General features: G+C 46.2%; 1 protein-coding gene across 15 annotated transcripts in view; it reads left to right on the top strand.

Annotated features, from left to right (window-relative positions):
* The window catches only part of PRRC2C (proline rich coiled-coil 2C), a 115217-nt gene that overhangs the window by 39203 nt on the left and 60630 nt on the right, over positions 1-15384 (top strand). For all 15 annotated transcript variants that reach the window (XM_073356343.1, XM_073356348.1, XM_073356347.1 and 12 more), the window contains exons 15-20: positions 1942-2155; positions 3407-5731; positions 7173-7381; positions 8161-8315; positions 8874-9207; positions 9717-9802. In XM_073356343.1, the coding sequence (XP_073212444.1) occupies positions 1942-2155; positions 3407-5731; positions 7173-7381; positions 8161-8315; positions 8874-9207; positions 9717-9802 (3323 nt within the window). The remainder of the gene's footprint in view (positions 1-1941; positions 2156-3406; positions 5732-7172; positions 7382-8160; positions 8316-8873; positions 9208-9716; positions 9803-15384) is intronic.

Here is a 15384-nt window from a genome sequence, read left to right as displayed (position 1 = left end):
GCCTCACCACCATTGCCCACCCATCTCGTGTTTGACCCAAGTTTGTGGAATCTGTGGAAAATGTGAGTAATGCAGGTTGACTTTTCAGAATAGCGTACAGTGCTAGGATACATCGTTTTCACATGCTAGCAATCAAATATTAGCACCTATGAAACATTGCAGCAATAATTTCAAAATTTTCAGCCTATTATCTCAGTACAGAACATGCTTTTAATCTCCAGGATTTCCATTTGCATCCCTGTTGAAGCCAGCATTTAAAGATAACAAATGTCTGATAAAGGGGACTCTCCAGCTAGCTGGAATGTGAAAAGAGAAGGGATAGTGGGGTGACGTTCACAGGGTGGGTGAGAATTTGGGGAAGCAAAACAAAGGTAGAAATATCTGTTCTAAGTAGTGTAACAAGAATATTCTTTCCCTCTTAATTACTTGATATTCAAGGCTTGAAAAATCCTCTTGCCCAAGGTGATCAGGAGTGTATCCTGGGCAAGTCCCATCAATTTCTGCAGAACCAAAGCTTTAAGTGAAACTCTAGCCCTTACACTTTCCAAACCTAAATAACAGATTACTGTATGCTGCTGCTGTTGTGGAATAGTGGAGAGGCTATCGGATGCTGCTGTTGAGGATGTCTAGGACAGGAGGCCCAATAGTGGCAGCAAAAACATGAGCAGAAGGCTCTGTATGGTGGGAGTGGCTCCTGCAGCCCCTGTACTTGATAGGGAAGTGTCAGAGGGGACATCTGTATAAGAGTTCTCTGCTCATCATCCTGCTGATTTATTTCAGCTTAGCCAGAGCTTTAAATTCTTCAAATCCTGTCTTTTATATCATTGTGACCGGGGTTCCAGGGTTGCCATGCTGAGATTGCTCATTTAGGGCAAACTGCAAGGAATGAGGCAGACCATCCCCAAAACTTGTGGTTATTCTAATACTCAGATTCACCAAGCCAGCAACAAAACAGCTGCTGCAATACCTTACTGGTTACCCTGAAGCCAAAACACCGTTCCCTTAAAGCAGTCCAGTCTTGGGCTTCCAGGCAGCCAAGTCAAATATGATGAGGATACTGAAAATCTTATTCATCATATTAAAATAGTTCTGCCAATCCCGAAGGATCGGACACGTTACCCACCAGGTTAACATGTATTTCAGATCTTACCCAAATACATGCTTACAGCCAATTCTTAGTAACTAAACTAAGATTTATTAAGAAGGAAGAGAGAGTATTGGTTAAAAGATTATTATACATACAGACTTGAATGGCGTTCTTTCCTCAGTTTTGTAGTAGAGATGGTGAGTTTTAGAGTTGGAAAGAGTCCTTCCCAGAATCAGTTCATCAGGTTTATAGGCCAGTGCCCAAATATCCAATATAAAAGTGATCCAGATGGGACTGGAGACCTCAGTCTTGCAACTCAAACTTCCCCCGATGAAGCTTAAGCAGATCTAAGATTAAAAGGATCAGGGCCCAAGAGTTTGTAGACCCCTTGCAGGCTATTGTCAGCCTCTTGACAGCAGGTGTTCCTTGTGTGAAGAATAGTGTCTTTTGAAGTAACCTCCTATTTCCTAAGCATCACCAGTGATTAGCTACATGGATTAACATAAGGCAATTGCCTGTCTCCCGCCATTTATATGTAGTTTGTTATATACTTCAAAGAGAAATTAAGACTGATATCATTACATTCACAATTGATTTAAATGTTAATATTTCCTTTTGATCTCTGAATTAACAGAATACAGTGATAGACAGGAACTGTTTGGTTACATTGTCAACCTCTAACTGTATATGTAAACACACACAACACGAACATTATCTACTAATATGTCTCTAAAGGCTGACTCTGGTCAGTCAGTCTGCTAGTTTTGTGTAACCGTTTCTGGCCCTATGTCACAGTAATCAATGTATTTTGAGCTGTTAATTTTAACTGTTTAACTTGAATCTCTTGATCACAGGAATTATGCCTCCCAAACCATTAATGAGAAGAGACCAGATGGAAGGGTCAGGAACTGGTTCAGATTCATTCGAACATATTGCTCGATCAGCAAGAGAACATACTGTACCACTGTCAGAGCCCCGCATGATGTGGGGTTCAGATCCTTATCCCCATGCAGAACCTCAACAGGCTAGGACTCCTCCTAAAGTGCTAGAAGAGACTGAGGATTTGAGGTGAGTCCTGCCTGATTTCTGTATTTCCATATGCCGCTCACATCCACCAGACTCCTCCTATGTTTATTTAGATATATAGGCCATACTTGCAACTGTGAATTAGTCAGTGTTCATGATCAATTGTTGTTACCAAGTGGGGTGGTATGGATGACTTAGGGACATGTGAGTTGTTTAAATTTAATCAGCTATGCTTTATGGCATCTGGCTGACAGGTATGGTTTTAAGGAAGATGCAAGGAAGAGTCCATAACTAGCTCAAAAAGAAAAGGAGTACTTGTGGCACCTTAGAGACTAACCAATTTATTTGAGCATAAGCTTATGCTCAAATAAATTGGTTAGTCTCTAAGGTGCCACAAGTACTCCTTTTCTTTTTGCGAATACAGACTAACACGGCTCAAACTAGCTCAAAGGTTCTGTGACTGAACAATTGTGTGTGCATTGGAATTCTATATTGGACAACAGGTTTGAGCCATCTAATCTAGTATCCTGTCTCTGACAGTATCCCAAGAACCCCATAGTAGGCAGATGTGAAGTAATCTGGTCCTATGAACGTCTCATCCTAATCCTTAATAAATGGAGATTGGTTTAGTTATTAGTGGGTGTTTGCAGGTACAAGTGGTGGGAACGGTGATATATTCCCTTGTTTCAGGAATCAGGCGGGAAATCCTGCATGTGGTCTCCACGTTGAAGAGCTCTAGTCCCCTTCACACTGATAAATCAGCTAACTATGAAAATAAAACTTGGTCAGGCAGTTATTTTGATCCTTATTCACAGTCAGCCTCTGAGCTTCTGTTGACACTTTCTTAAATGTGACCCCAGTAATTAACTTTTACTTACTTTGAACTGATGTTGTATTTGTGATGTTAATTCACTGATATGCTGGCTCATTCAAAGTTTTGACTTAACTGTTAACAATACTAGATTCCTAATGCTAAATGCTTATTTGAGGTTCCTAATTCTGGGAACTAGAAATTCTGGAACTCACGGCAGTTAAAAGGGGGCTGTGTGCATGTCGCATACACCCCTTTTAACTGTCATGAGTTCCAGAATTTCTAGTTACCAGAATGCGCGTGCACATACCAATCAGAATCCTCTCACACCATGACAGATACCTTGTTCCTCCTCTTAAAACTTCTGTAGATGAGGCAAAAGTCCTTTAACATGTTACAGGGATGTTAGAGAATCCAGTTATAAATATGGTTAAATTAAACTTTGTTCCATTAAAAACCTGTTTAATTGCTTCTTCACTTAGGCCTGAAGCACATTTGGAAGAAGAACAAATTGCTGTTACTGCTGCTTACCCTGTAGAACACAACCAGTTGGATTCTCATCAAAAGACAGACTTTTTTAGAGAGCCAGGCGAGGTGGATGTACAAAAATTCCCAAGCAGGTCTTTGGAAGACGTACGACCTCTCCAAACTGACATGCCTAATCCAGCAGTTGGCTTTGAAGTAGCTGATGAGAATGTTGCACACAGCCCTCAGGAAGAGCTGGTACCCGTAGGAGAGAGTCATTCTGCTTTGAAGAGAAGCATTTCCCATGGTTCAAGTCATTCTCTAAAATCAGAAGAGCAAAAGAATGAGACAACACCAAATGTCCCTAAAGTAAGTAGTAGGTATGCTGAGACTATAGAAAGACCAGAGATTAAGCCAAAAAAAGAAGGTTTCATGAGTAATAGAACATCAGAAGGTCCAAAATCTGAAAAACCTTTCAAGCCTAAATCTGAAACCAGATGGGGTCCCAGGCCAGGCTACGGCAGAAGAGAAGAAGGTAGCGATAGACCAGTAAGAAGATCTGGCCCTATTAAAAAACCTGTTCTTCGAGATATGAAAGAAGAGCGTGAGCAGAGGGAAGAACGTGAGCAGAGGAAGGAAAAAGAAGGAGAAAAACTAGCTAATGAAAAAGCTGGCAAGTCTGAAAAGACAGAAAAGAAGGATCAGGCACAACTGTCACCTCCCCAGTCAGAGCCAGAAAAGTCCACCCCAGACATTGCTTCTTTAGCTAAAAAGATACCACAAGATACGGCTCAGATTTCAGAAAGTACAGATAGCCATCAGCTGGACTCTGCCATTAAGTCTGCTGTCCAGCAGCCTTCACCTGTGGTCCAGCAGCCTTCACCTGTTCAGCAACCTACTGTTCAGCAGCCATCACCTGCAGTCCAGCCACCACCTGTTCAGCAACCTGTTAACGCAATTAAGGAAGAAAAACAACCAGAGAGAGCTGCTGGCAAAGAACATATTGTTGAGAAACCTCGCCTAGAAACCAGGCCAGTAAAGAGAGAACCTGGTTTACCACCCAGAACGTACTGGAAAGAGGCTCGGGATAGAGACTGGTTCCCAGATCAGGGATATAGGGGCAGAGGCCGTGGAGAGTATTACTCTAGGGGTCGCAGCTACAGAGGGTCTTATGGAGGACGAGGCCGGGGAGGTAGAGGCCATAATAGAGACTATCCACATTATAGAGACACTAAGCTTAGGGCAGACCATGTGCCTTTGGGGCCTCTTAGGCAGAGAGAAGAAAGTGAAACTCGTAGTGAGAGTTCTGATTTTGAAATAGTCCCCAAACGGCGAAGACAGCGAGGCTCAGAAACTGATTCTGACAGCGAAGTTCATGAAAGTGCTAGTGATACTCTTCTTTCAGACAAAGACAGTTTAAGCAAAGGTAAACACCCAAAGAGAGAGGAGAAGGCTGATGGCAAGAAACCTTCAAAGCCTCTGCTGTCTTTCAAACCTGAAAACAATGTCAGAGTCGACAATAGATCCCTGGAGAAAACTTACATCAGGGAGGAGGAGGATAAACCAAAACCAGGATTCCTTCCTAAAGGAGAACCTTCAAGACGTGGCAGAGGGGGAATGTACAGACGTGGTGGTAGGGATCCAGGTGGGCGCCCACCAAGACCATCTACATTAAGGAGGCCAGGCTACAGAGAGAGTCAGTGGAATCCAAGGCAAACAGAGACCATTAAACCAGAAGAGGAGGAACCACCAAGAAGACATGAACACTATTGTCCTGTGCCCATGGATAAGAGACCTCCAAAATTTGAGAGGAAGTTTGATCCAACTAGAGAGAGGCCTCGAAGGCAAAGGCCTGCACGACCACCAAGGCAAGATAAACCACCACGCTTTAGACGCCTAAAAGAAAGGGAAGCTGCATCAAAAATAAATGAAGCCGCAGCTAGCTCATCGACAAGTGCTACAGTTGTTAATGCAGTTAATGAAGCATCCTGCACTGCTTTGGATATTTCAGGGAGTAAGACACCAGACTTGTCCAATCAAAATTCTTCAGACCAGGCAAATGAAGAATGGGAAACTGCCTCAGAAAGTAGTGACTTCAATGAGAGGCGAGAGAGGGATGAAAAGAAAATGGCAGATGTGACCACACAGGTAGCTGCCAAAGCAGGAGAAAATGCCGTAGCTCCAAAAAGAGAAATATCTAAGCGAAGTTTCTCTAGTCAGCGGCCTGGAATAGATCGCCAGAATCGCCGTGGCAACAATGGGCCACCAAAGGCTGGAAGGAATTTCTCAGGGCCTAGGAGTGAAAGGCGGAGTGGTCCTCCATTAAGAAGTGGTAAACGAGGGTAAGTATCTATTTGTTTCCAGTAGCACCCACACTATGTAGTTACTGTATAAACACAAAAGGCTCTAACGCTCACTAATTTCCTGTTGCAGATTGCATAGCCATTCATAATCTGTAAGGTTCATAACCCTGGTCAGTGGAGGATAGTGTCAGACAGCTCCACAATGCTGGCCTTTTGTACAGAAAAGAAGTTTTCATCTGAATCACTTCGAGCCTGTGAGAGTAGAGGGGGAAAAGAACAGAGCTTTCCAGTGTCACTGTACCATGTTAAAACTGTCTGGCAGAAAAATGCCAACTCTGTTGTCAGAGGTGTAAACTACATTCATCCCCATGAAATTTAGCATTAAACATGATCCAGTTGATTTAAATCACAACTCTACAGTCTATTGCTTTAATCCTTTCACTGTATTTATCCCTTCAGGGCCCCCATGTCCATTTCTAGTAGAAAATCAGTTAACTAAATGAAGCATGTACTTTCCCGTTAAGGAGAGTTTCTTAGCTCCACTTGGGCATGTTGCTCAGTATTAGAAATGAATTTGTTATGCTTACATCTACATGCTGAATCAAATTGAAGCCTGCCTTTCATCTCTGGGATTGGTTTCTCATGCTTTGTAGCAATTGCATGATGGTTTGACAGCATCTTCTGCACCAGGTTAGGGAGTGCTATGGAGTGGGCTGCTGAACTCCACATTGAAGACTTGGCTACTTTAGCAGTGTCCTCTCTTGAAAACTTTTGCTGAATATTCTAAGCAGTTGGTCCTTCCATTATAAAACTTTGAAAAAGTTTTTATGTAATACTTAAAAAATTTCTAGTGTTCGACAACAAAAAGGCAGAATTTTTCCACTGGCCTGCAACTGGCTGCAGTAGTTGTTACTAATATCAATAAGTCCATGGTGCAGTTATACCAAACCAAATTTAAATATGGAGCATATATTGCAAAGTTTACAAATTTCTATGGTGTGTTACACAGCAACTTTTTCAGTGGAGGCTTTAGCTTCACATTTGGAGTGAATATGGGTCATTCACTTATTCAGTGTAGTGAAAGAATGGCAGTTGAAATGAAAATGTTGCACCTTCTCTATATGGTTAAAGCGTCTACTGGGCATCATTCATTAGCTGGATAAGATGTATGGCTACTGCTTTATTAGTTCCCCATTGAGGCTACGCCCATTAGTGATGCTTACACCTATATGACTAAAGTGTCTACTGTGCTTGTTGATTTTTTGACTGGTCTGTGATCCAAATCTGTAAGCATCGCAGATAGGTGCAGCCTCAATGGAGACCTAATAAAGCAGTAGCCACACATCTCAGGCAGCTAATGATGATGCACAGTAGACACTTCTAACGCGGTAATGTGATCTGCATGCAGATGTTGTTTTGCTGTTTCTGAGGGTACTCTGGGGATGGTGGTTAGTTCTGTCTATAATTTTGTCTGATGTAGGCCATTTGAAGACCAAACAGGAAGCATGACTGCTATAGATCCCACCATCAGTAATTCCTTGCATCAAGAAGAAGGTGGTGGTAGTGCTGCAATGCAAAAGACCTCCAAGGATGCCAGTGCCAAAAAGAGGGATGAGCCCAAACCAGGTCCAAAGAAACCCAAGGAGAAGGTGGATGCTCTATCCCAATTTGACCTCAACAACTATGCAAGTATGTGTTGATGGAAACTTGTGGTAACCAAAAAAACCTATTAATACATTAGCGTTCCTCCTTCTGGAATTGGATATATTTGGGAACTGTGGAAAGAAGAAAAGTTGATGCATATTTTTTAAAGGCTGTTTATATCCCAGTATTCAGACGCTGCCCTCTTTGCAGCAATGAATGAGTCCTGTGGCATGTGTCCCTTTTAAAAATGAGTAATACAATTTTATATTTGTATGTGTGTATATAATATATATATATATATATATATATATAAAATAGTTATCCATTTTAAGGACACTTCTTTTGTACAATCTCATTCCTGTAACTTTTTTCAAGCTGTCATTCAATCATTCCACACCCGATGTTGGCATCAGGTATTTTGTATCTCTTTGCACGTGGAAAATGGGAGAGGATGTTACTGTTGTAAACTCAATAAATAACGCCAACAGGTTTGCAGTTAGTGTTCAGAATGTATTATTTTTCTATTTAAACTACTCAAACTGTTTTTCTTTAGCTCTTGGTTTTATGGAACTTTTTTGTACAAAGTATGGTGTCTTTTTGAAGAGCCAGTAATTGAAGGCTTTTATATTAAATCCTTTTTCTTGAAGTCCACCAGCAAAAGGATGGTCTGCATGAGGGAACTTGAACTAGGATGGTCGTCTTTGGCTGCAACTGTATGAAGCTATGCAGCGCTAGTGGAATTTGTTTTTATTCCAAAATTCTGAATATTGTGTCTGAAATTGTTGAAATGGAAGAAAAAATGTACATCTTTGGTTCATCTATAGGTGTTGTGATAATCGATGACCACCCTGAAGTGACAGTAATTGAAGACTTTCCGTCTAACTTGAACGATGATGGCTTTACTGAAGTGGTGTCAAAGAAACAACAAAAACGTTTGCAAGATGAGGAACGCAGAAAGAAGGAGGAACAAACAGTGCAGGTTTGTTGTTAAAGAACGTCATCCTTTGCACCTGTTACAAGCAGTTACACACTTTTTGCAAATATTTTTTGTAAAGGACTATGCAACGGTGCAAAATCTGTTTCCAAACAGCTGTTTTTACCAGTCAAATTGCAGTATTCTAGTTAATTGTTTATTGAAATTGTTTGGCCTAAGTTATGCATGTCATATTGCCTCCCCTTATGTTTCTCCTCTTGTCCCTCTTACTCCTTCAATACCCACTGCTGCTGTAATTTGTGTATTTCAAAATTAAAATGTTGGCTACTGTAACTAACTTGAAAGCTTGCTTTTGGGCGTACACTGGGTTTTGTTATGCTATTGCCTTTGTGTCACAATTCTATATGAAAATTTCTTGGCCAAAAACATGGAATGTGTTAACTTTTTCATTATTCAAATAGTAAAAGTAAGTACATTAGGGGAAAAAAGTCTGAGAAAACGTTCAATATTCCTGCTTTGTCCTTCTCCTGTACTCTGCAACTGACAGAAAAATACAGACTTTCTAAAGGGCTTACCCTTCCGTAATGTCAACTTTACTCTTAGGTTTGGACCAAAAAGAGTTCAGGTGAAAAAGGAAGAGGTCAGAATTCCAAGCTTCCTCCCAGGTTTGCAAAAAAGCAGCAACAGCAGGCAGCGGCGGCAGCGGCGGCAGCACAGCAGGCACAAGCTCAGGTACAGCCCCCGAGTGCACCCCAGGCTCCGAGCCAGCCACAGGCTTCAGTTCAGCCTCAAACCCAGACAGCAGGAGGAACAAGCAGCACAGAATATACAGCAACAGGCAAAGCTCTGCAGAATGCACAGTCCCATCCTGCTCTAGGGACTGAATTATGGGAAAATAAGGTGGCATCAACAACTGTTAACGACATCTCCAAGAAATGTAAGTGGTATTTTTTGACCTTTTTTTTTGCGCCTGGGAGGGATAGAAGAGAAACATTGTGGTTGGAGCGTTTGGGTTGGTGAGAGATTTTTCTGGAGGTCTCAAACATCCTGGCCTGCCGGTATAGTTCTCATATGGCACAGAGAATATGCTGCTATGAAATGTTCTGCAAGACTGCTGAGCCATAGTCTCCCAGGTTCCCTGAGATGAGAGCTCTTCTTTGCTACTGTCGCCACATTCTATATCCCCAGTATATAAGCAACTGCCATTGGTCTCAAACCTGGACTTCTTTGTCAAATTTGTGCATGTTTCCAAATATGCTAATTAGGGCAATCACGGTTGACTTAATAAGGGACTTACTGTTAAAAGCTGAAATGGAGTTCTAGAATCAAACATGCTGTGAAATCAAGTAGCTGAAGTTTCATTGTCCATTCAGTTTTGTACTTATGAATCTGAATAACCATGGATTAATTGTGGTTTTGACTCCACTGTATTCTCTGGACTTTTAGTGGGACCCATTAGTCCACCACAACCCCCTTCAGTCAGTGCGTGGAATAAGCCTTTGACATCATTTGGATCAGCTACATCTCCAGAGGTAAGAATCAAGAACATCTGAAGATCGCTCAATTTGTGTCTTGCAGGTGGTGGGACAAATGAAATATGATTATTGTGATGGTTCGCAAAGTACCCAGGACTGGGAGTCACCTTGTTCTTCTTCGAGTGCTTGCTCATATCGATTCCAGTTTAGGTGTGCGCGCACGCCGTGTGTACAGCCGTCGGAGAATTTTTACCCCTAGCAACACCCGGTGGGTCGGCTCCGGAGCCCCCTGGAGTGGCGCCTTCATGATGCTCGATATATACGCCAGCTGACCCAGCGCCCGCTCAGTTCCTTTTTACTGCCTGTGACGGTCACTGGAACTGTGGAGTTCTGCTTCGCTGGTCTCCCCTCTCCCTAGCACTTGCAGTTTCTAGTTTATAACCGTTCATAGTTGATAGTTTATAGTAGTTCATAGTTATAGTTGTAGTTAGTTAGTATTAGTGGGTTACAGGGTTCCCCCTCCTTCCCGATTTTCTATTGGGCTCATGCCCAAAGCTCCGGGATTGAAGCCCTGCGGTTCCTGCTCTAAGCCCATGCCAACGGGTGACCCGCAGACTCTTGCCTAAAGTGTCTAGGTGAGCTTCATTAAGCAAACAAGTGCAGGATCTGCGAGGATTTTCATCCCCGGACCAAGAAGGAGCGGGACTTTCGTCTCAAACAGCTCCTTATGGAGGCAGTTCTTAGCCCGCAACCTCCTGTGGTGTGCAAAGATCAGCACCGAGCGCCTTGGTGCGCAGCGCTCCGGCAGCAGCAGTAGGAGCAGCACCGCGGTTGGACTATGACCAAGACCCATGGCACTGGCACTCCCTAGCACTGCAGCCGATATTATCGGCCTGGCACCGGTCCCACTCTCCTGGCCAGAAGCAGCACCAGAAACCGGAAAAGGCTGGCCCACTCCCACAGAGGCCAGCCTCCTTGGAACCGCCTCTGGAGGTGCGTCCCAGTCTACGGCCTTGGCACAGTTGACTCCGGCCCTGGGAGGGAGAGCCATTGAGTCCAGTGCCCCTGGACTTCCCGGTACACAGCGTGGTTGAGGTCCAGTTGCTGTCCACCCTGGATACCTTTGTGGCTGCAAGGGACCTTACCGCCATGATGGCATCAGCATCCCCTCAGCCTCATGCCAAGGCACTGGTACCTGCACGTGCAGCACCATCCCGAGGCAAGCTGGCCCTGTCTCCCCGTCAGCACCGTCGGTCGAGCCACAGCACCTATCTTGTTCTCTGCACCGTTCTCACTCCCAACACCACTCGCAGTCCTGACACCGCACTTTTTCACGGCACCGGTCATACTTGCAGCACCGCTCCGATTCCCGGCACTGGTCCTGGTGCTGCTTGCCCACCAATCACCGTCGAGGAGCAGATCCCGGACCCGATGCCGCTCACCGTCTAGATCCAGGTCCCGGCACCGCTCCCCAGTGTTGCGGCGCTGTTCACCATTGCCCCGTCAGCATGACTCGGCACCACCGTGGCCTTCCCGTTCCGTTTCCCATTTCTTGGGATCGGAGGCAGGGTCGCGCTTCTCGGACTGCCGCAGTATGGACCATAGCCTCCTGGAGTCGGGCTGGGCATTGGCAGGAGCAGGGTCCCGCTTAAGGGCCCACCCAATGGCCATTCTGGACACCCTGGGCATACCACCAGACCCAGGGTGCTCCGTCTGGGGCTTCTCGCTCAGCCCTGTCCAAGCCACAAGTGCCAGAGGCTGTCGCCACTCGGTCCGCCCCGGGAGGCATGGAGACTGGTGGCTCCTCTTCCTGCTACAGGACCTCCTCCAGCGCTGGTTCCTGCTCCGGGCCCTGAGGTCGCTGGCACAGGACAGCTGGGCCCAGTTCCCCAAGAGGCCTTAGATGACCCTCTCCCCCTTGTGACCGCCTCCGCGCCCGACGAGACAGTGGCAGGCACTGCAGTCTCGGGTTCCCCTCCCATAGACCTCCATGCCCAACAGGACTTCCTGCGCAGGGTGGCCCGTAATCTGAATTTCCAAGCAGAGGAGGTGGTAGAGGTGGAGGACCCAGTGGTGAATATTCTGTCAGCGGAAGCTCCATCAAGGGTAGCCCTACCCTTTATTCAATCCAATCCACTATCCAATCCACCACCAGAACAATCTGGCAAACACCTGCATCCATCCCACCGACTGCTAAGGGAGTGGAGTGCAAATACTTTGTCCCCTCAAAGGGGTACGATTATTTGTTCACCCACCCGCAGCCTTGTTCACTAGTGGTAGCATCGGTGAACGAGAGAGAATGGTATGGCCAGCAGGCCCCAGCTCCCAAATCAAAGGACACCAAGCGCCTTGATCTGTTTGGGTGCAAAATTTATTGCTCGGGGGGTCTTCAGCTCAGGATCGCTAATCAGCAGGCACTCCTGAGCCGATACAATTTTAACTCCTGGAACCCCATGCTGAAATTTAAGGAGTTAGTACCTCCTGAGTCCAGAGAGGAGTTTGGGGCCTTGGTTGATGAGGGAAAAACAGTGGCATGGACCTTGTTGCAGGCCTCACTGGATGGTGTGGATTCTGCCGCATGTACTTTGTCCTCGGGGATAGCGATGAGGCGTATCTCCTGGCTGCACGCCTCCAACCTGCCACCGAAGCTTCAGCAAATGCTACAGGACTTCTCCTTTGATGGAGAGGGCCTGTTTTCGGACAAGACTGATTCCAGGCTACGAAACCTTAAGGACTCATGGGTGATGATGAAGTCCCTGGGCATGCACCCACCGGCTACCCAGCGGAAACCTTCAAACCCCAGCAGCCACAACAACGCTCCTATCCTCCTCGTCCAAGGCAGGATTTTTATAGGAGACGGGGGGGTAATGGCAGGAGGAAGCCCTCCAACCCCCAGTCTAGGCAAGGCCAGGGCCTGTCGAAGCCTCCTTCGGGCTCAAAACAGACCTTTTGAAGGGACCCTCGAGGACAATGTACCGGACCTCATTCAGGATCCTACCCGACCCTTCTTGAATCGTTATCCCGCTTCCACTGTGCCTGCTCCCACATAAGTGCAGACCGCTGGGTCCTCCGCACAGTGGAAGCGGGATACTCTCTCCAATTTTCTTCCTTCCCACCCTCCTTCCCCGTCCCTCTTCAGGGACCCTTCTCACAAGCAACTCCTTATTCGGGAGGTTCAGGCGCTCCTCGCCATGGGGGTGATTGAGGAGGTTCCAACGGAGGTAAGGGGTTTTATTCCTGATATTTCCTAATCCGCAAGGCAAAGGGAGGGCTTTGGCCCATTCTGGACCTGCGTGGTCTCAACAAGTTCATGGTAAAGTTGAAATTCCGCATGGTCTCCTTGGGCACAATCATACCTTTCCTAGAGACTAGTACGGCGCCCTCGACATGAAGGACGTGTATTTCCACATAGCGATTCATCCGGCACACAGACGCTTTCTCCGTGGATTCATCCGGCACACAGACACTTCCTCCGTGAACCTTATCAGTTCACGGCCCTTCCCTTCAGTCTCTCCACGGCCCCCCGAGTGTTTACCAAATGTATGGTGGTCATGGTAGCCTTCCTTCGTTGTCAGCAGGTGCAGGTATACCCTTACCTCGACAACTGGTTTATCCAGGGATGCACCAAAAAACAGGTGCAGTCCCACCTCCGCTTGGTCAAGGACACGTTTCCTCGGTTAGGCCTCCTTCTCAGTGTGGCAAAGTTGACACTAGAACTGACCCAGAGAATAGCATTCATTGGGGCAGTTCTGGATTCTCTGCAGGCACGAGCCCTCCTGCCAGATGCTTGTTTCCAGGCTATAGTGGCCCTATTTGGAGCCTTCAGAGCTTCCCAACCTCGCCAGCAAGAAGTTGCTTGAGTCTTCTCGGCCACATGGCTTCCTGCACATACGTGACAAGGCATGCCAGACTTCGACTCTGCCCATTACAAGCCTGGCTGGCATCAGTCTGTCATCCAGCTTGAGAGCTCCATCAGAGTTCACCTTGCGGCCCTATCGGCATTTCACCCGGGTGTGAATGGCCGCTCTGTCTTGAGAAACCTGTCAGCCATGAGATTGTCAAGGGCCTGAACCACCTCTACTCACAGCTTCGACAGCCAGTCCCCGCATGGGATTTTAACCTGGTCCTCTCCAGACTCGTGGGGCCCCTGTTCGAGCCACTGGCCACCTGCTCCCTCCTCTACCTCTCCTGGAAAACAGCTTTTCTGTCACTATCACGTTGGCACGGCATGTCTCCGAGCTCAGAGTCCTTACCTCCGAACCACCCTGCACTATCTTTCATAAAGATAAAGTGCAGCTTCGGCCTCATCCGACCTTTCTTCCGAAGGTTGTATCGGGCTTCCATATCAACCAGGACATACTTCTTCCGTTTTTTAATCCAAAACCACACGCCAGTCACTAGGAACAGCGGCTGCACTCCCTTGATGTACGTAGGGCCCTTGCCTTCTACATTGAGCGTACAAAACCGTTCAGGAAGACGATCCAGCTCTTCATCACCATGGCAGACCGGATGAAAGGCCTCCCGGTTTCATCTCAGCGGATCTCCTCGTGGATCACGTCCTGTATCCCTGCTTGCTATGATCTGGCTGGTGTATCAACCCTGCCCCTCACTGTTCACTCCACAAGGGCCCAGGCCTCATCGGCGGCTTTTTTGGCCCAGGTGCCGATCCAGGAGATCTGCAGAGCCATAAGTTGGTCCTCGGTAAAAGCTTTTGCTTTGCACTATGCCATTGTCTGTCAAGCAAGAGACGACGCAGCGATTGGTAGAGCAGTCCTACAATCCACTTTGCTTCACTCTGATCCCACCACCTAGGTAAGGCTTGGGACTCACCTAAATTGGAATCGATATGAGCAAGCACTCGAAGAAGAAAAAATGGTTACTCACCTTTTTAAACTGTTCTTCGAGATGTGTTGCTCATATCCATTCCAAACCTGCCCCCTTCTCCTCTGTCAGAGTAGCCGGCAAGAAGGAACTGAGGGGGCGCTGGATTGGCTGGGGTATATGAAGTATACGAAGGCGCCACTCCAGGGGTCTCCGCAGCCGACCCAGTAGGTGTTGCTAGGGTAAAAATTCTCTGGCAGCTGTGCACATGGCACGCACATACCTAAATTGGAATGGATATGAACAACATATCTCGAAGAACAACAGTTACAAAGGTGAGTAACTGTTTTTTAGCCCCTGCCTCCAGAGTGAAGGAGTCTTGTAGTAACTGAATGTTTAGTTCCCTATCACCACCAGCCCTCTCCTCTCCTCTCTCAGCTATGCCAGCCCTGTCCTTTCCTTGCAGATTAACAGCAGGTGCACCCTAGTCTCCAAGTTTCCTTAAAGTGCTCCCATGTGATATCCAGACTGTGACACCAGTTACCGACAAAAATCCTCTGTACTCCAGTTACCAGCTTTACTTAAACCACTGCAGAGAGCACTGTACAGAACACTTATAATGAAACAAAAGGTTTATTTAAGAAAGAATAGAGATTTCACTAGTAATAAGATAGTGGTGGAAACGGTTACAATACAAAACAAAATCATAAAATGTGAACTGGGACCTACGCTTTCCTATTTAATAAAGTAGGTCCCCTCCTCCCCAAAAGTTCCATCTGTTGTAGAGCTGGCTGGCTTCCAAGAACCAATCTTTCATG

This window comes from Lepidochelys kempii, chromosome 8 (genome assembly GCF_965140265.1).
Source record: "Lepidochelys kempii isolate rLepKem1 chromosome 8, rLepKem1.hap2, whole genome shotgun sequence".
Taxonomy (NCBI): Eukaryota; Metazoa; Chordata; order Testudines; family Cheloniidae; genus Lepidochelys; species Lepidochelys kempii.
Note: the sequence above shows the minus strand (reverse complement) of the source record. Positions and strands in the feature narration are given on the sequence as shown.